This window comes from Salvia hispanica, chromosome 3 (genome assembly GCF_023119035.1).
Source record: "Salvia hispanica cultivar TCC Black 2014 chromosome 3, UniMelb_Shisp_WGS_1.0, whole genome shotgun sequence".
In the NCBI taxonomy this organism is placed as follows: Eukaryota; Viridiplantae; Streptophyta; class Magnoliopsida; order Lamiales; family Lamiaceae; genus Salvia; species Salvia hispanica.
The window spans coordinates 42,458,002-42,484,155 of NC_062967.1; the positions used below are offsets into that span (position 1 = coordinate 42,458,002).

At 36.4% G+C, this 26,154-nt stretch overlaps 5 protein-coding genes across 6 annotated transcripts; 2 read left to right on the forward strand and 3 right to left on the reverse strand.

The window, feature by feature from the left end:
• Positions 1-4,197: 4,197 nt before the first annotated feature.
• On the reverse strand, positions 4,198-4,840 carry LOC125210794. The gene has a single exon (XM_048110387.1). The coding sequence runs from the start codon at positions 4,805-4,807 to the stop codon at positions 4,283-4,285; it is 525 nt and encodes a 174-aa protein (XP_047966344.1). The 5' UTR covers positions 4,808-4,840; the 3' UTR covers positions 4,198-4,282.
• A 1,378-nt stretch (positions 4,841-6,218) lies between these two features.
• Positions 6,219-7,121, forward strand: LOC125210225. The gene is made up of 2 exons (XM_048109794.1): positions 6,219-6,659; positions 7,056-7,121. The coding sequence occupies exons 1-2, from the start codon at positions 6,219-6,221 to the stop codon at positions 7,119-7,121; spliced, it is 507 nt and encodes a 168-aa protein (XP_047965751.1).
• Positions 7,122-7,317: 196 nt separating this feature from the next.
• Positions 7,318-10,689, reverse strand: LOC125212826. Its single transcript, XM_048113092.1, has 6 exons — positions 10,503-10,689; positions 10,354-10,423; positions 10,109-10,214; positions 8,949-9,047; positions 8,728-8,868; positions 7,318-8,658 (listed from the first exon to the last, which is right to left on the reverse strand). The coding sequence occupies exons 1-6, from the start codon at positions 10,636-10,638 to the stop codon at positions 7,513-7,515; spliced, it is 1,698 nt and encodes a 565-aa protein (XP_047969049.1). The 5' UTR covers positions 10,639-10,689; the 3' UTR covers positions 7,318-7,512.
• Positions 10,690-13,848: 3,159 nt separating this feature from the next.
• LOC125216718 (probable chlorophyll(ide) b reductase NYC1, chloroplastic) lies at positions 13,849-18,494 on the forward strand. The gene is made up of 10 exons (XM_048118480.1): positions 13,849-14,337; positions 15,048-15,126; positions 15,230-15,365; positions 15,637-15,711; positions 15,806-16,001; positions 16,327-16,395; positions 16,579-16,718; positions 16,820-16,942; positions 17,402-17,594; positions 17,901-18,494. The coding sequence occupies exons 1-10, from the start codon at positions 14,020-14,022 to the stop codon at positions 18,084-18,086; spliced, it is 1,515 nt and encodes a 504-aa protein (XP_047974437.1). The 5' UTR covers positions 13,849-14,019; the 3' UTR covers positions 18,087-18,494.
• A 1,439-nt stretch (positions 18,495-19,933) lies between these two features.
• LOC125213987 (subtilisin-like protease SBT6.1) lies at positions 19,934-26,148 on the reverse strand. 2 transcript variants are annotated; one of them, XM_048114816.1, is made up of 10 exons: positions 25,611-26,148; positions 25,022-25,150; positions 24,784-24,936; positions 24,220-24,336; positions 23,359-23,543; positions 22,495-22,758; positions 21,351-22,419; positions 20,429-20,923; positions 20,273-20,336; positions 19,934-20,201 (listed from the first exon to the last, which is right to left on the reverse strand). In XM_048114816.1, the coding sequence occupies exons 1-10, from the start codon at positions 26,124-26,126 to the stop codon at positions 20,107-20,109; spliced, it is 3,087 nt and encodes a 1,028-aa protein (XP_047970773.1). In that variant the 5' UTR covers positions 26,127-26,148; the 3' UTR covers positions 19,934-20,106. The 2 variants fall into 2 exon arrangements, with proteins under 2 accessions (XP_047970773.1, XP_047970774.1); XM_048114817.1 differs by lacking the exons at positions 19,934-20,201; positions 20,273-20,336 and having other exon boundaries at positions 20,552-20,751; positions 20,831-20,923.
• Positions 26,149-26,154: the final 6 nt, after the last annotated feature.

The window sequence follows — 26,154 nt, forward strand, 5'->3', positions numbered from 1 at the left end:
TCAAATTGTAATGATTCAAAAACTTGTATTATCACAATTCTCAAAGGTTAATTATGTTTTTCCTATTCAAGCAACAGAATTAAAATCATAATAAATAATTTTAGGTTTCATGCCATTAAATCAAAGTAAAAAGTTAAAATCACAATTAGAATCAAACCTTTTAATTTTTCTACAAGTATAGGAGACCCTTGACCTCTGATTTCTGATATGATTTTGCGGCTGCTGTAATTTGCGTGCGCCTCCGATATGATTTTAATTGGAGAAGAAGAAACGTTACTTGTAGTATAAATTTGGGCTTCTATATTCAATAAAGGCTATTTTAGTTTATCTATTATTATTATTATTATCATTATATATTAAAGGCCCAAGTCTAATACTCCAATCCAATATAATTAATGACCCAATTTAGAAGCCCAATTTCACCATGTGTCGTCTTCTTCAAATTGGGGGTCTCTCAACCTCTTCGCCTCTTCCAGAAACTCACAGACGCAGTATACATAAAAATTCAGGCTATCCGAAGCCGGGGCGGAAATCCGACGGGGCGCGGCTGCATAGGGGGGGGTAGGGGTCCGGTTCCGGCCAAGCCCCCGCTGGAGCGGTGGCTTGGCCGCCGGTATCTCCGTCCCTGTCTATATACAAGCGAGGGCAACGCTACTTCTTTCAATTTTCTAAAAACCAAATTGAAGAGAAAATGGATATGGTTAGCGTAAACTAATTGGTTAGCATGCAAATGCTAACATTTATTCTCTATATAATTGCTTTACCAGAAAATATATACGCCGTGTAGAAAAATAATTTTAATAATGAATATTTTAATAGAAAGTTTCTAAAGCAAAGAGAGATAAAAAGTAAAATAGTCAAATTATTTTTAGTAGTTTCCATTTGTCAAATATTGTTTAGAAATTGATGACAATTTGGACTTTGATTTCTTTTTAAAGTTGTAGTGGGTCTATTTTGTCTTATTAGCTTAAATTCATGATTTCTATTTATGTGTGTATAATTTCATCATTAGCTTCAAAAAACTAAGTTAATGACATTAAATGATACTCCATCCATTATATTACAAGAGTATGAGTAAGCACTCTTAATTTGCAATACAAATTTTAATATGTAATTGATAAAATAAAAAGAAATAAAAAGAAAAAGTAATTGAAATATTGTTATTAGATAACGAGTCCTATCTTTTTATAGAGAAAATACTTTAAAGGATCGAATGCATAAATAGTAGTATTAGTTTATTGAAAAAAAATATTCAGTTGTAATAATTAGGTATGTAAAAATTTTAAAATATTCCAAAATAAATAATATAAAAATTAATAAAAAAATCATGGTGGACAAGAATCACATGTAAAATTCCTGTTGCAGATGTCCCTATGGCAAATTTTACAACGGAAATTTTCTAATGTTAACCCGCCGCTAATATTTTAAGCAGCAAAAAGATTTTCGTGGGGAAAATTCGCGGATTAACTATTTTAGCGCCGTATTTTTTTGCGAGTTTTGTGTAATGTTATGCTAGATGAAATAAAAATAAAAATTTACAATACAAAACAACTATAAAGCATACGTTGCAATAGGTAGGGGCGAGCAAACGGGTAACTATGGTCTGTGGGTACCCGACTTGAAACATTTTTTCAATACCTGAATTAATACTCTACATGGACATTCGTTATACCTGATAAATCGAGTACCCAAATTTCCGACTGTATATATATTGTGATTGTCTCCAATCCATATGACCATATCTCGTTTCAGTTGCGATACTCTACTAATACTAAATTCTCCAATAAAATTAGTACTCCTTATTTCACTTAGTTCATCTTTATCGTACATTTGAATAAGTCCAATATTCAAATTGACTAATATATTTAATGTTATATTTATGTTATGCAAAACTATAAAAGTAAGTGTCATATTTATTTTCAAACCACACGATTGACTTTATGAGAACTGACTATGCAAAATGTAAAACTCATTACTCATCTAATTAAAATAAAGAACTAAATAAATAATAGTAGTAATTCAAAATGTTGTCAAGTAAAATCCAAAATTCATCATTCCGACATCCAATTATTCATCATCAATTATCAATTATCAATTATGTCGGTTGTGACCAAATATGACTCTATGTACTCTCTCCGTCCGCGATTAGGAGTCCCATTTTTTCATTTTAGTCCGTCCGTGAATAAGAGTCCCGGTTCACTTTTACCATAAATGATAATAGAGTCTCACCTTCCACTAACTCATTCCACTCACATTTCATTTAAAACTAATATGTACAAGTGGGACCCCTATTCCACTAACTTTTACACTCACTTTTCTTAATATTTCTTAAAACTCGTGCCGCCCATAAATAGGACTTCTATTGGCGGACGGAGGGAGTATTTCTTAATATTAAGCTAATTATCCAAAAAATTAGGTACACCCGATACCCAACAAATTCTATCATTCAATTCTGTATCTGATCTATAAATCACTTAATATGGGTAAACCCAATGCTTACTTATTTACCCACCCTGCAAAATTTGCATTATACAAATCATAACCCACATAATTATATATTTCTCGGTTCATAAAAAATAATCTTATTTTACAATTTTGAAATATTTTTATAATATGGTCTCATTTTTTAAAATGAATAGTTTTTTCCTTATATACTTTATTTTTTTTATCTCATCTATATCTTATTTTATCACTTTTTCTTATTTTCTTTTTAATTTATTAATTTTTCATTAAAATTCATATCGTCTACAAATAGAATTAATTTTTTTGGACAGGGAATAGTATCTACCATCACAATAGCATTATGTCCCATTGTCGGAAGGTAATTGTTAGCACTAACAGAGATTTCAGGATTAACCACAGGTCAAAGGGTGACATTGTTCTTCGACAAATTCATGGGAGTATGGTTCAATACAATATTTAACTAATGCCAATTTTGTCGCTTTTGGTTTAAACTGGCAGATTTTATTTTTTACCAAATCAAGTTAATATTACTATTACTCCCTTGGTTTCCATTAATTGGAATTGTTTAACTGGATATGTGTTTTTAAAATATAGTGGAAAGTGGATGATAAGAGTTAGTGGAATTGAAAACTACACTTTTATATTAATTTTATAATAAAATATGATTAATATAAGTTAGTGGAAGGTAGAGTTCATTACTAAAAGTAGTAAAAATAATGATATCAATTAATTGGAGATGAACAAAATAAAAGGTTGGTGTCAATTAATGAAGGAGGGATGGAGTATTAATTATTTGTTGTGGGTATCAAAGATGACAGTTCGAATTCATGGTGTGGTCTCTTTAAACTCTTTACTTGCCTCCAAAAACTTTTTGTGCATTGTTTTATACTACTCCCTACGAGAGGAGAAGAATGATACGGTAATGTAAGAGAGATGAGCTAAGAAAATAGTAATTAAAATAATGTTAGTGGATAATGAGACTTATATTATTAAATTGATAGTATAACTTTGCGAAAATAGAATACACATTTTAAATGTGGGATGTATACACATATTTTTATGGAACGTAGGGAGTACTTGTGAAACAAAACAGAAATAAATATAGAGAGAATATTAGTATAGTAAAATATAAAAATATAACCAAGACTAGTATTAGTAATACTAATATTTATAGGAGTGCCATAAAGTAGAAATTTAATCGATTTACAAAATGGTTGGGGATGAGACAAAGGGAAACTGATGCACGTATGATAATGAAAACAATGACCTAGATTAAGGAGCCATGCCCACGCCAACAAAGCACCAAACAAAAGGCTGAGCCAATTGCCTTTGGGAGTCGGTTTTATCCACTACAACTCTGAGAATTACACTAGTACCTTGGAGTTTTATGAGCACTTTTATCATTTATAACACACAAAATATAGTATAAATTTGTGATATTTTAAATCATTTTAAAAGTTCGTCCAATGCCTTTATTTAAAAATGTACATTCGGTGATTTTGAAAAAAAAAATATTACACACGTATGAGGATATGAAAGGGCGACACCATGTATAATCGAATCGATCTATCGTTAATTGGAAAAAAAATTACTCTCTCTATGCCATTAAATATGCAATATTTGGGAATCGACACGAGTTTTTATGTAGTCTTGTTTTATGAAGAAATGAAGAGAAAGTAAAGTAAGAGATATGAAAAGGTAGATATAGAGATGTTTCCATTTTTAGAAACGAGAAACTAAAAAGGAAAACGTTTAATTTCTAATGAGACATAGGGAATATATATACAAAAGAAAATAAATAAGTAAAAATAGGAATTGTTCACCACGGCGAAGAAGGTGAGGACGATGAGGAAATGGAAAGGCCGAGTGAGACCGAGGCGCCCTCCTCCTCCACGTGACACTTTTCGTCTCCGCTGCTCCCGGTCTCAATATTGGGTGACGAGGCAGGGGTTTCAAATGGCGTATTATCTCTATTGCCGATTACGACTCCTCCGTCTCCGTTGTACATTGGATTGCAGATGTATATGAGCTCCGAGTCTGGAGAAGAAGCTGCTTCTCGATTGCTGCTGCGGAAGAGTTGCTTCCCTGAGTTTGGAATTTCCGGCGCTGGGAAGAGGAAGCTTCTTGGAGTGCGGATGACGCCTTGGGCGTAGAAGGTGCAGAGGGAGGAGGGAGAGCCCTCACGGCGGCCGTCAATGGAAGTAGGAGAGGTGTTATTGCTGCGGCGGCGGGTGCGGAGTAAGAGGGTGCAGTAGAGCTCGGCCAACAGAAGAAACACCAGCATTGCCACTGCCGCCACCATTGCTATTGTTGCTCCCATCATCACTGCTGTCTTCCCTTTCATCTCTCTCTCTTTCTTTTTGGCGGGAAAATAAACCACAACTATCTGCCCTGCCCACACTGCTGCTAGCTTTTTACTTTATAAACAAATCTATAAGTGTTTATATTGTGGCCAGATTTATAATTTGATAAGGAATCAAGTACTAATACATTAATTTAAGAAAATGAAATTGAAATTTAATTTAATATATATTCAGTACCAAAAAATATTTTGGTTTGCATGCTATTGTAGTTCAATTCTAATAGTATAATTTAAATTTAATATACAAAATAAATTAATGTAATTTTAGATAGTTGCAAAATTAGGCACATTCGCACATATTCATACGATGCAAACTAACACACACATATGGCACGCATATACACACTCACACATACACCACACACCCATACACAACACACAAAATGCCTTAGAAAGTTTAAATATGTAGGGTCACCCGGTCACAAAAGCTACATTGATCGTCTGCTAAAACAAGACAAAAATCACCTCGATTGCATACCCCCCCTTTAGACGAGGTCAAATGCAGTCAAGCTTTGATTGAATAAAACAAAATGTTCCACTTTTTTAATATTCTACTATTGTGGATAACCTATAGTCTCTATATATCAACTCAAACCAAATCATTCAAATCCAAATGCTCTAATAATTTGAAGAACCAAAGTTCACTCTACAGGAGCCTGCACATTTCGAATACTGTAAATAGTTAGCAAAACTTCGGAATAAACCATTCTTTTCGTTTTCCTTTTTTCAATGAGAAAAGCTTCGGAAAGATGTACGAAAAGAACCCTTTTTCAATGAGAAAAGCTTCGGAAAGATATAGTACGAAAAGAACGGTGTGAAACAAAAATTCCTTAGGCACTAGGATGGCAGGAGTATGGGGCAAAGGCACCCTTGGGTGTTTTCGTAATTTTTGTTGGATGAAGTGATGGGGTCGATCCATGGATTTTCCTTCGCCGAGTGGCGATTTATCGCCGGATTATCGCCGAGCGATCGCCGGCCACTGTGGGCGACGCTCGGCGATAATCGGCGATTTTTAAAATTTTTTTTTTTTTTTTTTGGCCGAACGGCTATTTTATCCCACCCCTATAAATATTTCATCCTCTTCCTCCATTCATCACCCACAAACTTCATTCACACAAATTTTCAATCTTTTTTCTCTCCATCTTTATTAAATGAGTTCTGATTCATCGTCTCGTGCTCAGTCCGACGAGGAAATATCACATTCTTCTTCCGAAGAAGAGGTACCTCCCGCTCCCACCGGATGGACCAACGGCTTTGGATTTGGCATGCTTATTTTGGTATAGCCGGGTCGAACAACGACCTAAATGTTCTCAATTCCTCGCCCCTTTTCAACGAGCGGATCAACGGATTAGGCCCCTCCATCGAATTCACGGCCAATGGCAATGTGCATAACATGGGGTACTACCTGGCTGACGGCATCTATCCGCAATGGCCCGTGTTTCTGAAGACGATCAGATGCCCACTCGGAGATAGAAGAAGGTATTTTGCCCGAGCGCAAGAGTCTGCGCGCAAGGATGTGGAGAGGGCATTTGGGGTGCTCCAATCGCGATTTGCACTGGTAAAGGGTCCGACGCGCTTTTTCTACCAGGGGGATATTGCCGATATCATGTATGCGTGCATCATCATGCATAACATGATCATCGAAGATGAACACGAAGGCGTCCTCGACGTCACCAACGACCCAAGTGTTGCATCATCGAGTCACGGTGTCTCAACCGAGTCCGCCCGCCAGGGTGTACCGCACAACGAACATGAACGGTTCCAGGCGTTCATGGACATACACCAGAAGGAGGCCCATCAAGCACTACAACACGATATCATCGAAGAATTGTGGGCAAATAGAAACCGCGCCCACCGCCCTTGAATTTTTTTTTCTTTGAATTTTTTTTTTGATTTTTTATTTCCATTCGTGTACTTTTTTTTTTTTTTTTTTTTAATTTTCTTCGTTGTAATGTGTACCCGTGTTTAATACAACGAACTTTATTACTATTTATTTGATTTATCTTTATAAATTAAATAAGCTAGCTTTATTATATATAAAAATAAAACAATTAAATTAGTGATGATGTAAAAATGAAATGTTGAGTTAGGGAGAAATAAGGGAGAAATAAGGGAGAAACCAATGTAGCAGTTGGCTAAAAACTGGGGATAAAATGTGACCCTTTTTCAATGAGAAAAGCTTCGGAAAGATATAGTACGAAAAGAACGGTGTGAAACAAAAATTCCTTAGGCACTAGGATGGCAGGAGTATGGGGCAAAGGCACCCTTGGGTGTTTTCGTAATTTTTGTTGGATGAAGTGATGGGGTCGATCCATGGATTTTCCTTCATTTTCTTTTGCTACATTTCGCTCAAATGGTTGAATGGGGAGATAGTGCACCAATTTGTTCGCAATCAACTACTTGATCCTCTTCCCCAAGGATCTCACATAAGCCGCGACTCCAACTACCGATTCAAAGGCAATAAAGATAAAATGAAAACAAAAAGGGAAGCGTGACAAATACAATTACTAAAATAGAATTGCAATAAAACAGATACATCCAGCAATACATTGCAATTCATATCCGTTTTTCATTCCAGAAAAGTATGGAATCCAATTTTTTAACTCTAATTGCTGCAACTGAATGCCTATATTGAGGAAGAAAGAACTTGAACAGCTTCCTGCCACGAAAAAAGCAGGGAGAGGCGATCAGAAGGCCGATTTCCGCTTCCTAGACAAGCATCTTCTGGTTAGCGACAACTTGCGCCTCACAGGGATATTTTCATCATCACTATCTTCACTATCCAAGACGATTACATCATCAGGTATTGGCACCCCCTCACCCAGTTCTTTTAATGTGACGGCACTCTCTCCATCACAAACCTCAACAGTAGGCTGCTTCTTACCTGACCTGACATCACTTGCTGGGTGCAGACATTTCAAATGAGGACGTGATAGGTTCTCAGGATGCATGATCACATTCTCGTTGCTGCCTCCTAGTTGATTCAAAGGCTCTACTGGAAGCTTTGCAGCTGCTTTAGATAGTTTAGGAGACGAAGCTACTGGTATAAAAGCTGATTTCATGGCTGATGCAGCAGCTTGCTCAGTTAGTTGAGGCGACAAACATCGATATGGAGCCATGTTCTCTTTACCATCTAGTAAATGATTTTGAGGGACTCTCGGAGGTTCTGCAGATGGCATAACCCCAACCAAGCTTCTTTTCTTAAGACTCATACTTGTGGAGCAATGTCCTTTTCTGGCAATAGCATCTTTAGGAGGATTGGCTTTACCATGGTTGCTATTATGGGACGACAACAAGCCTTTTTGTAGCCTGGCTAAACCAAGATGGGAAACAGTCACCTGGGGAGTGCATTGTGATTTTTCGTCGGAGTCCCTACACAGGTTTGTTTTAACAAGGTGTAATGACTGCAGTCCTTTACCAACACTCATGCTGTGGCTTTTTTCTACATGACCTTTATCTTTCATGGATGCTAAGTTCCCAGCCTGAACCGACGAGGACTCTGGAGAATCTGAAGCAGTTTGGATTTCCAACAATGGACTCTGATTTGACATGCTGCTATTTCCACTTTTTTCGTTTCTACTATGGGAAGCAACTGGAACTTTTGGTGACAGTTTATATCTTCCGGTTTGTAATTTTCTAGAAGTCCCAGTGTATTTAAATGAATCCTTGATAGCTTCTTTCAGCGGTGCAGTTCCAGTATGGTTCTCTGAGGAATTATGAATTGGCATTTTAGACAGCTCCACACCACTGTCCCTACTGCATCCTTGAGACTCTAGTGACAGCTTCCTGTGCTCGGGAATGCATATGGGAGCAACTGATCCTTCCATTTTGGTCTACAGCAGTGGAGTTAGTAAAAGCATAAGTGGAATGGAGTATAGACACACACTGTATAACAGACTTACTTGTGACGTGCTTCTACTTGTATGAGTCTGGAACCCATCTTCGTCCCTAGCAATATCAGTCACTCCAGGTTGAGCATATTTTTCAGTCATGGATTTTGCATCGCGATCAAAAGCTTGTCTGTTATATTTGTAGTCTCTGCTCTGCAGGACATTGGACAAATATCAAGATGAAGTATGTATCTATGTTTGAATAATTTCTCTCAAGGACAAGAGTTACTCACTGCTTCATGCATAAGGCCGTCATCAGGATTAGGTTCACTTAGTAAGAGTCCGATGCTTGTCAAAACAGTTGAAATGTTAAGAGATGGCTGCCACATGCCCTGCATCAATTGGATTTTAAATTAGCTATGGAAGCTCAGAAATCAGAATTGCTATCAATTAGCTATCCTCGGCCATAACTCTGTACACAAGTTATGATCTAAGTCAAAGTAGCAAATGAAATTTGTCAGTTTGCGAAAAACAATCATATAATCCTTCCATATATCCTATAGATATTTAATGGAAGAAACAATAAACTTTGAGAACACAGATATGTTATCAAAGACAACATATGGAACCAACATCATAGATTATGCTAATATGTTAAACTATAGTAGTTTGCAAGTTCCACAGTCTCCTATGGAGTATGGACAATATGGATCTGCAAACTACACTACAGCTAAACAAATTGAATCATAAACACAGTACTACTTCTTTGTATATTAATTATTAAAAGAGTAGTAATGTAGAGATCTAAAACAGTGCATGTGCATGTAGATCCATATACAGAGCTAGAGAAATGAATTAGTGTTATACAACCATTACAAACCAATGTATGAAGACACAACTCTAAAAGTTAGATGACTATCCGTTCTGCTAAACAGAGGAAAATCCTACTCTTTTATAGGTTCTTGACAATTAGGATTGCTTTTGAGCAAAGCATGCAAAAGAATGAACATAAGGGACCATGCCTACTAAATTGTATGCACATTCATTATCATAACGATATTAACAAACAAGATATCACTCCTCTCACACTTTTTGGATCAATCCAATAAGAACGATAGAATAGGGAAATTCTGCAGCATCCTGTGATGGTGGGAAGAGAGCATAACATAAAAAACATCCCTGAAATACAAGTTTACCCAAAATGTCTTCTAACCATTCCCACCATCACATAAACAAATTACCCCAATGGAATGGAGCAGCAGCAGTTGGAAATGGAATCACTGCTGACTTAGTATAACAAGGCTGTAACTTCAGAGATAAAGCATCCATCACTTGTCCAAATATCAGGCAGTATTGGTGAATGAAATATTCCACAATTACAAACTAAGTTCAACAAAAGATCAACTTATCAAATAATTTGTAAAACAATTAAAACAGTGGATATGCAACATACCTTGGGCGGTAGATTTAGGATATCCAAGCAAATACGCCCACCATTATCTATATTAGGATGGTATATCGGCGTTGCAAAAGTCACAATCGGAGGCTGAAACGGATACCTTCAGAAATAGCAAATCACCGCAATTTAAATCCGACGAATAATTACAATTACAGCTATTTTACAAAAAGGAAAATTCATTTAGCCGACAAAAATAAATGAATCGATGGCCGATAACATAAATTGAAAAGAGTGTATACCTTTCAGGTATTTGGATCTTAATTTTGAAAACGCCATTAGAGTATACGGTTCCCTCGGGTCCTTGAAGCACTGCAAAATGAAAATTCAGCGTCTGGAGACGGTATTGTTATTCGATTAAATGTGTGAGCAGAGAGAGAGAGAGAGTTACGCGCATCGATGGAGGTGAGAGAGGAATCACCGCCGGAAAGAGTGGGGAAAGAGGCGCCTGGAGGTGGATCAGTAAGTAGGAGCTTGAATTCCTTTTGCATTCGCAGGTTCAACCTCGCAGCCTGCGCCATAGCCATTCCACTGTTTGAATTTTTGGGCGGGCGGTCAAGTGGCTCTTCTCCTTTTGTTTAAACACTCTCTATTGAATACAAGTACTAGTACTACTATACAACTATTTATTCTTTTAAGTACTAGGAGTAGTAAGTTCTTTTAGAATATTTTAAAATTTTACTACCTCCATCCACCAAAATTTGTCCTACTTTGACCCGGCACGAGTTTTAATAAATGCAATAGAAAGTGAGTTGAAAAATTAGTAGATTGTGAGTCCTACTTTTATATATTAGTTTTGTACTTAATAAAATGTGAGTAGGAATGAGTTAGTAGAATATGAGGTCCACTACCAAAAATGATAAAAGTGAAATTGGACAAATTTTAGAGGAATGACGGAAATGGAAAAATTGGACAAATTTTGGTGGACGGTGGTAGTAATACACAGTGTAACCAAATATTCTCTCCGTTCCACAACAGTATTTACTTTCCTTTTTATTTAATCTCATAAGAGTATGCATTTTTTAATTTTAAAATATCTTTTTTATTGTTGAATTGAAGTGAAACTCATTCTCCACTATATTACTTCTATAGGTGACCTTGTCAACCATAAAAAGATAAAATAGCAACAAATAAAAATAATTCTAAAATCAATTACCTCAACCCCTTCCTCCTTTGATGTTGGTCAGTCGACCGATACAAAAAGTGAGGGTCAAGTCCAAATGACACAGTTTTATTGGTTGAACATTAAATGTTTTATTAATTCTAACTATTAATTTGTTTTATTCAATGATTATTATTCTTATTCTTTCAAAAAAATCATGTGAATTATTCTTTCAAAAAAATCATGTGGACCACTCTTCCAAAAAATGACGTGAACTACTTCATTTTTTTTATTTATGTTTAATCTATATTTTTTATTATTTTATTATTATTATTTGCTACTATATTGTGCTTCATTTTTCTATATATATCCCACTTAACATGTAGTAGAACTCATCACAAGCAAACCAAATTTATCAAACAAAATTTTCTTTCATTCTTGTTTTGATAAATTTTGTTTTATGGATCCAAATCATCCAAATTATCGCCCGTGTTTCCCAACCTATCAAAATTCTCAAAATTATTAACAATCATCAGAATATCCAAGTTCACAAAATTTATAAAATTTATATTGATGAAAAGTATAAGAAAAGAAAAATACGTATTGGGGTTGAGTTGGGGTCATTGATGGAAGTAAAAGTTCTAATAAGTTGGGGGTTGTAAATATGGATAAAAGAGAAATAAATATTTTATTAAAATGTTGATTGGGGTTGGGTTGGGTAAGGGTCACTGTCTCACTGATGAGGATAGTCTTAAGAGTATGCACTTTTAGTTGGACATAAATATCAAAACATAATTGTCTAATTGATTAAGTAATCGAGATAGAAAGAAAATTAATTAAAGTATTATTAGTGAAAAATGAGTCTTACTTCAATAGGGAGATAAAAAATTCAAAATTGAAAATTGCATACTCTTATGGAACGGACTAAAAGAGAAAAAATGCATATTATTATGGGACAAATATATTTACATAAATTTATTTTCTCAAATAAATTATACTAGTACAATTTATAAATATAAAAAAGTGTTAATTCTTCACTCGTAATATAGGTAGGTCTTTATGTTTAATATTTCTCTCTTGTCCATTCTATCTCTGTTTCTTTATTCTCTTTATTATTTTCTGATTATTTATTCAATCCTTGTTCATTTCTCTCATTCTTCATTTATTTTCAATTTAATTTAGTCTAATAATAAATTAAATTGAAAATAAACCATGTGAATAACATGGAACGAAAGAAATATTAAAATCTATTGTCTTCCACAGATAAAATTACTTTTAGCATGCGGAAGAAGTAATTATATTTTGCCCTCCATAATAGGAGCATGATGCAATTGATACATTTCTTATCTTTAATATACCATGCACTCTCTTCTAATTCTCTCTTTTACCTTAACACTATCATGGTTTCCATCACTTATTTGCATTTTCTTTACTTCATTCTTCTTTTTGGCATAACAGTCACTGGTTAATACACACATCATATGGAATAATTTACTATATCGCCCCCACAAGAAATCGATTTATAGAAAATAAATAATTAAGCTTGGGAAGTGTTGGTTCTTTATTATTGATACACAAGACTCAAACACAAGATACTTGGCTTTGTGCCTTAAGAGCACTCCCAATGGCGACGGCGAAAATTCGGCGATTTTTCGCCAGATATCGCCGACTTATCGCCGGCCATTGGGAGGATTTCGGCGATAATTCGGCGATAAAACTCCCTTATTATCGCCAACTCCCTTATTATCGCCGATTTATCGCCGAATCATCGCCGCCCACTGTGGGCGCGATTCGGCGATAAATCGGCGATAATTTTTTTTTTTTTTTTAAATCTTTGTTTTTTAAATCTTTGTTTTTATGGTTTTTATTTGTAGTTTTTTTTAAATCTTTGTTTTTAAAATCTTTATTTTTTATGATTTTTATTTGTAGTTTTTTTTAAATCTTTGTTTTTTTAAATCTTTGTTTTTTATGGTTTTTATTTGTAGTTTTTTTTTTCTCGTTGTATTATATTTTCCAATGATTAATACAACGATGAATTGTTCATTATAAATCTATTTATTAAACACATTTGTAGGGAAAATTAAACAATATTAAAAATGATGATGTAAAAATGAAATGTTGAGTTAGGGAGAAATAAGGGAGAAACCATTGGAGCAGTTGGCTAAAAGTTGGCTAAAAACTGGGGATAAATTTTGGTGCTGATGTGGCAGGAGTTAGGGAGAAATAAGGGAGTTTTTAGCCGGACCATTGGGAGTGCTCTAACCACGACGGAGAGAGAGTTATTGTTTTTCATCGTTTGTTGCATAGATCCTTGTTTAGTAGTTGACACTTTTTGGTGTCAAGAAAATAAATCTTGGAATGAAGACAAATTAAGGATCATCCAAAATATCAAGCTTTTGTATAATTTGTAATTTTTGTAGCATGATATTTGTAAAAAAAAATACTAGTAGTAGAGTAGTAGATGAGAAAAACATGTTCAAGAGAAGCCAACGATGCCACGTAAGAGACGAAGCGTAGGGATTAGATATTAGTGTAACGTGTGGTCGTCACACTCTTCGACCCAACTCATCCCCCTTTTTCCCTCTCTCTCTCTCTCTTTTCTCACGTCTCCATCACTGCCTAGATATTTCTTGCCATTCAACTTTACCGATAAGCAGCAGCACTATCCAATTCCATAAATATTGGCACACCAAAACACATGCATCTACCTTCATTAACGAATCAACCCTCCCAATTCCCACTTCCCACTTCCTTTCTCCCTAAAACTCAAATTCAGCTGCATTGATTCACCAATCACTTCTCCACAATGACCACGGTGGCGAAGCTGCCCCTTCCGCCGCTCGATTGCCACAACCACTCCCTCCAACCGCCGCCGTCCCGGATAATTCTCCGGGATGCGTTGGCTGTGAAGGCGCGCAGGAGAATTTGGATTCGGCCATGCAGGTCGTTCAAGTCCGATCAGGAGGGTTCTGGACTTAGAGAGAGAGAGAAGCAAGTGATGCAGAGTAGAGAGGAGAAAATCGTCAATAAATTTGTAGAGGGGATTAGAGATGCGGTTTGGAGAATGTCGAAGCCGAGTTTGCGATCGGAAGCTATGGAGAAGTTGGAAGAAACTTTGTTTTCTGTAAGTGCATTTCAAATTTCAGCTCGAATTTGATGATTTAGGTGAAAATTGGAATACTTTTATGCTTGTTTAATTTTATATAAGGTTAATATATGGTAGCTTTTCTTGATCCTGTTTCTTACTCTTACTTGATTAATGTTTGTCAATAAATTTGCAAATATTTTCTGTGTTATAGTTTAAATAGGGTCATGTTGTTCATTTCAAATAAAAGCAACTTAGATGATATTGTTCGAGCAATGGAGGCGCCAGCGTCAGTGTAAAATCTTCCGGTGCGGAGAGGATAAGGGAGAATGTGTAAATAGGACAATATTGTTGAAATCAGTTATAAATAATACTAGGTGTATAAAAAACTCACATATGATATTGTTCAATGTGTGCGGGTAGCATTTATGTATCTTCCGGTGCAACAAGGGTATGTCATTGTTCTTGGACTTGGAGGTTTTAATACCTGCATCTTACTGCTTAGCTGATGGAATCCGTTAATATTCTGATTCATGTGTGCTCAATAAGACAATACAGTTAGAGTGACTTTTATTCTACCAGCTCTAACTCTAGCACAAGTAGTCATTCCTGTTTGCTCTTTATTGTTTCTAGTATTTTATGTTTCTCCAATTTTAAGTGTCTTCACTAATTGAATTTTGGTGGTGTTTGATGTTAATTTTCTTAACTATTCCATGCATTGTATATAACGGACACTTCTCTGTGGGCAGTGGTCTATGCACATTGGAAGATATATTGTCACAATGTTGAGTACTGGAGTTATACTGCTAATTGGGTTTCAGTTGTCAGGTTAGCTACTGTTCTCTGTTTCTTTCTAAATTGTCAGTAGTAAATCTCAATTTTTGCATTCAGTAGTTAATTTTGAGGTCTGAATATATCAGTAATTTTGTAGGTGGGGATGATCAAATGAATGCTTTAGTTTGGTATAGCTGGCTTGGGGGGATCATTATTGGAACAATGATTGGTTCCAATATGGTCTTGGAGGAAGTCAGTCGATCAGGCCCTCGCAATGTCGTTATAACTGGAAGGTACAGTAAAGCTTCTTCTAAAATCCATCAGACTGCAGATCAAAACTTATTTGAACACTTTCATTCGCAAGGAATAAGAGACATGCTTCTGAGTCTCATTTAACTGGTTGCAGTATGCTTTAGTTTCTGTTAGAATGAAGAGTAAAGATCGTTTAGGTTCCAGAATTGTATTTCCAAGTCTTTACTCGCTAGGCCGTTAGTAGTTAGAAAAATCATCTTTGCATTTTGAGAATCGATTATTTTGCGGTATTGAACTTGGTTCTTGATACAGTACTCGAGGACTTGGAAAAGCTCTAGCTCGTGAATTCATACTTTCAGGTGACAGAGTCATTGTAACTTCTCGGAGGTAATTTCATAATTTATGTCACTCAAGTTTGTAATTATGCATCTTTCCTCCTAGCTTTGATGCCTGTATTAATTTATGGCTCTTTCGGACACAGCGCTGAATCTGTGGACAAGACCGTCAAAGAACTGTCAGAGAATCTGAAGCAGGTTATAGTTGTTACAGGTGGATCATCTAGAAAACATTTAAGACATGCAAAAGTTGTGGGAATTCCATGTGATGTCTCTAATCCCGAAGATGTTAGCAAATTAGCAAATTTCGCTGTGAATGAACTTGGCTCTGTTGATATCTGGGTAGGCAAACTGCCCTTTCTCTCTCTCCAAATTTTCTCTTATATCCTCTGCTGACTAGACTTTTGACTCTTTTGAACATGTAGTTATCACTAGTATGATTGAAATATCAATTTGAGCTTGAGCATTGATAGATCAACATAACAACCATCAATCATTAGGGCTCCTGTTCTGTACATATAGTTTCTTGATGTGAAAAAAGTAGATTTATATTTGCATGATAAAAGGTGATGCATTGTGGAATGTCACTGTAACATGTTAAATAATGTCTTTTTCGACATTCAATCTTAGCAGTTAGATATAACTTCTCTGCTTGCCCCTTATACAGGTAAACAATGCGGGGACAAACAAGGGGTTCAGGCCCTTGCTTCAGTTTAGTGATGAAGACATACAACAGGTTTGCCTCTCTCTTAAGGATTCAGACTGATTAAATTTTCTGCAACTGGTTTGCATATGAAGTCTCCTATTTTCCTGTCCCATGAAATTGTAAGAAAGTCTAGCTGGCATTTAAAAATGTATATGATTCACAAAATGTAAGTTTATGTGTTTTTAAAGAGCCTATTATCTGAACAATGGACAGATTGTGTCTACAAATTTGGTTGGCTCAATACTTTGCACTCGTGAAGCATTAAGAATCATGGGCAGCCAGAGAAATGGAGGTCATATTTTCAACATGGATGGAGCAGGATCTGGGGGATCCAGCACCCCGCTAACAGCCGTGTAAGCTCTAATTATTAACCATTTTCCTTCTAAATATGGAAGTTTAATCATGTTATGCTCTATCCAAGAAAGTTAACGTCTCATGTTCTTTGAAAATACAGATATGGATCGACAAAATGTGGTCTTAGGCAGCTTCAATCGTCACTCTTGAAGGAGAGCAAAAAATCAAAAGTCGGCGTCCACACAGCTTCACCAGGCATGGTACTTACTGACCTGCTATTAAGGTATTCAACTATTTAAATACTCTCTTCAATTGACTGGTCTCATTCCATGGGGGCTCATTTGTAGGGAGATAGTCATACAAATGTGATATAAGCTGATGAATTTGTCTATCTGCGGTTTATTTCTTTGGTTTAACCAAATGGCTGATGTGGGATTAATTATCAAACTTTACCGAACGAGATATATAATAAAACTTCCTCTGGTTACATAACCAAGTTGACATAAATTTGCTTGTCCTAAGACAAGTTGTGTACTTTAATTATCATCATGTCTTTCTGATAAGTTGGTATTCTTACCTATTTCTTTACCTTTTAGTTTATTTTTTAATGTGAGAAATTGTAAGGGATGTGGATGAACCATAGACCTTACTCTTTACACTGAGGATGTCTTAAAGTGATGATAAGTCGGTGCACCTGTAATTTTCTTTGTTTGCTAAAATAATTTTCACCGGTTCATGTCAGTGGTGCAAGTGTGAAAAACAAGCAAATGTTCAACATTATCTGCGAGCTTCCAGAGACAGTTGCTAGAACCTTGGTTCCACGAATGAGGGTTGTCAAGGGAAATGGGAAAGCCATCAACTATTTGACACCGCCAAGAATTTTACTCGCTCTAGTCACTGCATGGCTAAGACGTGCTCGCTGGTTTGATGACCAGGTAACTTACACAATTCACATTATACGTCTGGAGTATAAGATTCCCTTTTGGGTGGAAAGAGGAAATATTACTTGCATACATATCAGATATTCCTTTATTTGACATCTGAAAATTCCATCTTTGTTTAGCAGTTAGCACGCCATATTAAGACTTTGGAATAGTAATTGTTTTTAGTCTAGAGGATGTACCATAATGTGTCTTTGGTTGTCATACTGCATGCACTTGTTATATGGGGTCTATTTCTGTGTGGATTTTGTAATTTGGTAACCGAGGTCCATTAACTCTTGATAACCATGGACATATCAGGGACGGGCACTCTATGCTGCTGAGGCAGATAGGCTCCGTAACTGGGCTGAGAGTCGAACTCGTTTCTCATTCACTGATGCCATGGAGATGTATACCGAGAACACTTGGGTGTCTGTCTTTTCACTTTCCGTGGTTTGTGCCTTCATCATCTTGTCAAGTACAAGTAGTACGATGCCGGGGACCTGATGACAAGTGCTTACACCTAACGTGAAAAATCGGTGCTGGTGCTCTGGCGAAGCTATTCTTTTAAGAATTAAGACAAAAAGTATTAACAGAAAATACGAGGGATTGCATAGTATTATTTCTAGTCCAGATTGTTTTACTATATTTTATGTCCAAAGGGGGGTAGTCTAGATTGCAAGTTTTACAATGTGTGTTTTGTACATTGTGCATGGGAGGGAATGGTGGTCTATTTACTTGTACTTCCATGTGGTTAGGAGAATGCATATATATGATCATCAGATCGTGCATATCTCTCATCCCAAAAACCGAAAAAGGTCAAAGGAGAAAAATGAAAGAAAAAAAAAATGTAACTAATATTCAACTTACATTAAGTCGCATTATGGCTGCATTTGCCAAGAAAGATGGTGGTAAGACGTGTTCCAGTGTTGTTGGATTTAAACAAAAAACTCTTTTTGTGTGACTAGAATTAATATATTTGCTATTTTAGGACTATCATTAATCTTTTACAAACTCAAATAAAACTATTAACACTTTCTTTTAGCAATATTAAAAATATGAATTCTAGTTTATTAAATTTGAAATTGAAGAATAAGGCAAATAAAAACAAATCAAAGTTTCGAAATTTTGTGTTTGAGGTGATGAAACCGCCCAAGCTAGAAGCATGGCGGTATAGCCGATCCCATTAATGAGCTAAAGAACTCTAGTGTTTATAAAATCTAGTGAATAAAAAGTGACAAAAAAACATGTATATTCATATTAAAAACTATACTACCTCTGTTCGCCAATATATGTTCCATTTTTTACCGGCTTGAGTTTTAAGAAATTGTTTGACTTTATAAAAGAAAATGATAGAAAAGATAAAAGGAATGTGTATCATACTTTTATATATTGATTTTACAATAAAATGTAAGTGAAGTGAGTTAGTGGAATGTTAGTCCCTTGAAGAAAAGTAGCAAAAATGAAATGGAACATTTATTGACAGGCATATGAAAAAAAAAATTGGACATTTAATGGTGGAAGGAAAGAGTAGAATTTAATTATAAAATTATTTTTTTTGGCCATATGTTTTAAATCTAATTATAAAAACTTTATTCAAATTAGATAACAAATTTTAATATAGCTGACTAATTTTCATTAAATTATTAAATTATTTAAACTAAAATTTGTAAAGACATAGTTAGTTTGATAAGAAATTCGTATTATACGCTATGTAGACAAAATGTACAGCCAATGAAATTATAAAATTTTAAAGGTATGTCCTTAAATAGGGTGATAAAAAGAAAAGAAATGTGTGAGACCCATGTTGCCAACTCCTCTCTATCATGGATTCATTTGTATTCTAAGCATCACGGCCGCTTCGCCGCGCTGTGGGGTCACAATCAGCTTCTTCATCAAAACAAATTCTCAGTTGTCAATGGTGGGGTTGGTCGACACACTTGGATCCGTCATTGCGGCGAAAAGGTTTTTGAAAGGTGAAGAGACGTCCTTCTTGGGAGGAGAAAAATTCCTTAATCAAGGAATACCAAGGTGTCAATCCAATTTGGTATATCACACTAGGTTGGTGCACATTTAAAGCGTAAGTGAAATGAATTGGGTAAATTGATACATATCAAAGATTACAAATTCAAATCTGCACTGCAATACCATTCCGCTTTATATAGAGCATAATCAGGCATCTTCTAACAAATTGCCAACTATCGTGACTCCCTATTTTTATTTATATTTATGGGACATAGGGAGTATTACCATGAACTAGGGTAAAATTGAGAGAATGGTAAAAGACGTGTAGTAAGTGAATGTGATATGCTATATGACAAGCTAGATAAATTCATCAATCACTCAAATAGGAATTCAATATGTAATCTACTATGATATTAATTCAAAATGTAAACTATGACGTTCCAATTCAATAAGAATTCACCATGGTATTTAAGACTCCAAAATTTTGAGGTGCACCATTAGACTATTGAGAAAATTTAACCAGCAGTACATTAGCTTCGTAAGATTAGCAAACAAAAGAAAATTAAGGGTTAGCAGAACGGTTAAAAGACCCAGATCCTTTTCTTCTCCTCCGGCGCTTCTGCCTAATTCTCCAGAAACTCCAGAGCACGAGAAAGCCTGAAAACAGCAATGGTTCGATATATAAACTATGCAAGATATCAATAAACTTAGTCAGTATGGTTTCTTACCAGAACCTGCAACAATAGCAGGTAAAAGCCAGTGACTGGCAACTAATTCTGGAAAATCGAGCTGCTGTAATGGAATTAGATAATAACGTTAGCCCTTGAAGATACAAATAAGTGCTAATATGAAAGGCAGCTATGATCAAACAATCTCATTCTTACGTCATCTCCATACAAGTAGCCGAGGTAAGAGTTCCCCAAGGAGTTGCTATCTTTGTGTACTGATTTGATTTTCTTAAATGGAACCTCTGGAGTAGAGTTCGAACCTTGACCCAAATCAACTGCTGCATAGCCAGGCAATCTGTGGTTTCTGCCCCTCACATGTAAATCATAACCCTTCGTTGCCCAAACTTCAAACCTCGAGTCACTCCTGCAGATCAACTCCTTATCGGCAACTTGAGAGTAGGTAGAGAAATTTACATCTGTTCTTCGGGAAGGTAGTTGATTATCATCCAGGTGCAATGCCTTATCTTGTCTACTTGAATCTGAGAAAAGCACTGGATCTCTAATATTACTTGCAGTAAAATCTAATATTTTCTTCAGAAGCCAATAACAATTTGTAACCATGTGGCTGCTGTCCAAACAGTTGGAATCTCCATAGACTGCGATTCGTCCTTCTTCACCAACCTCTACAAGACCAAGAATAGGGGAATCGGCCTGCATTGATTGGAATCATAGTTAAAGTATCATAGCAATATAGTATTACGAATTTACACATAAATCATTTACAGCAAAATAGCCAAAGTTATAGCGGACTTTCTATGGGAAAGTAAAATATCTGAGCAAAGATTGAGACACCACAGACAAGGGACGAGTCATCCAAACTCATATCCATGATAATAGATCAAGTCATAGAAAACCCAAGGAACCAATCCGAAGAAAACAAACAGTATTTGAGAAGCTCAGATTTTATAATAACTCATGATTGCTAGAAAATTAGCAATACAAATATTTGTGCACATAAAGAAAGCACATGGAGAAAAGACAATACTCAAAACCATATAATTCCCCTTACCTAATTTTGTTAATTATTTTTATTTAGGACAACAGGTAATATTGTAGTTTGTAGTACAACAGAACTCACCTTGCTCATACCGGATAATAGGACATTTTGAGTAGCACCACTTTCTGAGCTATCCAAGAAAGGGAAACGATGCAAGTAACCACCTTTTGGGAATTTCACAACATCGGTTCCGGATGCATATCGACTCTGCTCCCCATTAATGACAAAATCACCGTTTAGGATCTTGTCTCCAAAAGCTATTCCAAATGGAGACAAAAGATCATTCAGAGCAGGAACATTGGCACCTCCGGTGACAGGAGTCCACCAGCTTCTCGTATTATCATCAAAAAACTTCATTTTCATCATAGAGTCCACATTGTACCAATCAGCAAAAACTACGAGACCTAGACCATTAATCATGATATCATCTTTCAGTTTTTTAATTTCTTCAGCAAAGTACTCGTCTTCAAGATCCACCAACAGAAGTGTCCCATATCGCTTAGCATCAAAACAAGTAAAAGGAGAACCAAGAGTTTCAACAAAATATCCAGCATCCCTTAACATGTTAAACATAATGTGGAAGTTTGTATGCAAGTGGTCTCCATGCCAATCGAGGATATCATTTCTAACATCCAAGGAATCTCTTGGAATATAACCAGGTGGGTATTTGATACTATGAAATTGGTCCCATAAAACTCTCTGCGATCTTTGAGGTGTGGGAACAACCTTTAGTTTCAGACGAAGGATGCAGGTACTTTTTCGAGGAGCATTATCACCTTGGCCTGGGGGGCTGTAAACATTTACAGTTACATTACCTTCTATTTCACCAGAAAAATGCACCCCTTCCTCTTTGATTTGCATGTGAAGTGCCAGATAACCAGTCCATGGCCAAATAACATCTGAATAGGTAAACTGAATGCTGAGAAGATTACCTGCCTCACTATCAGGAAGCCACATTGGTGGACCATCAACATAACCAATCACACCCATTCCATTCAAGATAGTGACATTAAAGATGACAGGCATCGCCCCTGCATACAATGGTTGACGGCAAAAAGGCCACGAGTAGGGGCAATCCATATAGTCGAGGACACTGGGAAATATGCTTGCTCGAGGTCTATAGCTTTTCAAAATTTCATAAGATTCCAATCTGACATAATCCAATACAAGAATCAGTAACTGTTATTAAAGTGCACCTTACAGGGAATAACTCAAGAGTACTCACAGATCAACCCTGCCTGCTCCTTGCTCATACATATTTGGACCAGAGAGCTTTGAAGCACCTTCAACAAGTGCTTGTTTCATACTGCCTGGATTTAGGATCTCTTTTCTCTTGCTTTCAGGAATAATACTAACAAGAAGGCAAACGATTCCAGCAACCACAGGACTTGCCACACTGGTGCCTGACAAGCTTTTACAACCTGTACTAATCTTGGAACCCATAATCTCACGTCCATAGGCAACAACATCAGGCTTCACACGACCATACCTGTAAGAGAAACAATTATGGTACCCAGCAAAAATAAACTCACTTGAAGTAAGCAGGTCCACTATCACTATGCAAATAGCAGACTCTTTGCTAAGATCCAAGGTACTCTCTCATCAGTCATCAGACAATTCAGAAATAAGAGTATAAAATTATGTGTAAGGATTTGTGTAATTCTTTTCATCTTGGTATCTATTGGTACTAATGGATTAAGTTTCACACATTTCTCTCTCAACCTATTAGTCATTAGGATTTCACCACATCACCACTAGCATAAGTAGAGAACTGACAACTCAAGAGCCAATCTGAAACGGTAATCTAGCCTAGACTTTCATAAAGAATATCGTCCTTCACAAAAGATACAAAAATAGTGGGATGAAGCAGTTTGAAACGACTGTCATGTTAAAATTAATCCCCCAACTACTCCATAAACAATAACCTAAGCTCAGTTTTAAAGTGAAGCTACAGCTCCATCAATAATGAAAAATAACAGCATTCTGAAATTCATAACATGTCAGCTAACTGTCTTGCACCCAAGGGAAAATAAACAGAAGAAGCAAAGATCGGCATATACAGATAATTATTAGTTATAGTTCACAGTACCCATGAGGAATCTCCCAAGTGCTCATGCCACGTGATGAAAAAGATGCTATGTGATCACTGTAATCAATGCCGCCAACACCAATAACATCACTTTGATCTGCAGGATTGTTCAGAGTTCCATAAAGTGGTCCGTCATTTCCAATCGCTGATACCATAATAATATTGTTTGCTGTAATTTCCCAGACCTAGCAAAAATGGGTGCATAGAAGAAAGTTGCATTTTTAGGGTCCAAGTTTGTGATAAACTGTAATCATGATAAGATTGAGTTGAGAAATCAAATGGATTTCCTTAACATGAAACATATTTGCATGGAAAGAGAAAATTGGAGTTTCGCGCAATGCCTCAGCAAATCCAAAATTATTTGACACCATAGAGCACAAATTAACTCCTACACTTGATAAGGTTACTAGAATTTTAGATCATGCAGTCTAACCCTATATGTTTTGAATATTACACTAATACAAATAAAATGTCGAGCAACTAATACAGTGAAAACTCAGAATCTCAACTGATGTTTCTCCACACATGTTTACTCGTTGATGACTTGATGCTGACTAACAAACCTTCAATCAACATTTTGGGTTGAATACCTAATGCAATCTACCTCCAGTCAGAGATTTATAAGTGAGGAGTATCTTGAGTTCCCTTCCTTAGAAGTAATAGCCTTAATTTTAAAAAGGGGTGCAGTTTCTTGGCTAGAACTATAAGTAAAGAGGCATTGTCTGCAAGATGTAGGGGAAATAGGGCACAATTTAGTAGCTCAATAATTATAAAGCCAAAGGAAGGGGAAACAATAAAATGGAAAGGCAACATGTTTAAAGTTAATTATGGTCAAATGAAGTAATGAAACAATCCGTATACCTTCTCAACAAATGGGAGGTCCAGATAATCAGGTCCACCAATGCTCAAATTCAAAACATCCATCTTGGTTGCAATAGCATAATTGAATGCATCAAGGAACCATGATGTGTAAGAAACCTGCAATAAGCTGAGAAGAAGTTTCTCATAAACTTACTAAATCAGACAAGCAATATGAGTAGGAGATTGCCACTGCCTTATCACATGATCTACATTGGCCAATATATATGCTTTTTTTAAACACTGAACAGCCTTGATATGGATCGTTGACTTAATGTTGCACATTAGGACTCACATTAGCCTGCTTTAGCAATTAGCATGTAATCATTGCATAAATATTAAATACCGATGATATATTCACAAAATAACCATTTGTGCACTAAGAGTACTCACTGTTATGTATACAAGAAATTATAGCCAAGCCAATAGAACATTTACTCTGGTTGGGCTTATCAATTACTCCTAGTACTATTGGCCTCAACTACGAAGTAGTATGCACTATAAGAATTATATTACTCCATGATATATATATATATATATATATATATATACAACAATAAGTTTTACCTGTGCATCAGTAAACACCCTAAAAGCATAGATCTCAGTGTCTGGGGCAAAACCAAGACACTCTTCATCCTGACCAGCAATAACGCCAGCCACAAATGTACCATGCCCAAGATTGTCATTTAGTGTATCTTCATTGGTCCAATTTGTGCGCTCCTGATAATAGAAAAATTTACCAGAAGACAAAGGCAAAAAAGAACAGAACCCTGACAAAGATATTCCAATCAGCCATAAAATTCACCTTGATATTACGAAAATGTGGATGATTTGCACGAATCCCAGTATCAAAAATAGCCATCTTCACTTTAGCTCCAGTATAACCTTTCTTCCAGAGAGCATCTGCTCCAAACAAGGAGGTAACCTGAGATTTCTGCAACAAGAGAGGAAAACTATGATGGAAAATAAGCTCACAGTGAAAGCCTGTCATGCATCATGCATGTTAGTCCAACAGAGCAGAAACAATTTTCAATACTGCTGCTGAGCTGTACGGGCCATGATCTCAGTTACAGAAAAAGAACTCTACAGAGCTGTAAGCGTTTAAGATGTTGTTAGTTTTAATGATCTTTCTTCCTTTCTTCAATTTTACCGGTTGAATGTATTCTGGAATTTCACTTTCAGGATCTATAGCAGGATGACAGGGTGGATTGTACCTTAACATATAATTTTGATTACAAGTATGTAAATATAATTGATTCGTAATGTTCTTCCAGTTAAACCAAACCCCTAATCTAAGGTAGTCCTAAATTGAAATTTCAAAACCCCAGAAAACCTAATTATTCATTTCAAATCACAACTAACAACAAAAAAAAACAAGAAAAGGCAAGGGTGACCTGCATCATCAGACTCCTCCTCCAGCTAGCATTTGCCGGGGCGGAATTCTCCCGCTCGGTAAACGACATGGAAGTGAAAATCTTACCGGGCCTCTTCTTCTTCCCATCCACAAAGGCGCCAGCGCCACTTTCCTCATGAGCACTGAGAACCACCCTTTGGTAGCTCAAATCGAAGGAAACATCCTTCACCAGCTCCAATTTCCCAAATTCCCCAATCAAAAATTCCCGGCGGCGATCCTCGATGGCGACGAGGGCAAAATCCGTGGGGAAGCTCGCCGCCGGGTTGGGGCGCTCCACCCATTTCCAGCCGCTGCATTTGACATGGCGCTCGAGATAAGCCCTAAGTTCGTGAGCGTTGTTGTATTGGAGAAATCGGATGATGTGATTGGTGGCGGTTGAATTTGGCGGTGGGGTGAGTGAGGGAGTGGAAATTGGGGTGCGATTGGGGAAACGGTAGGCATGGTAGGAAAGCAGGATGACAATTAAGGAGGTTAGGGCGGTGAGGCGGCGGCTCATGGCGGTGGAACCCGCATGGGGAATTGAT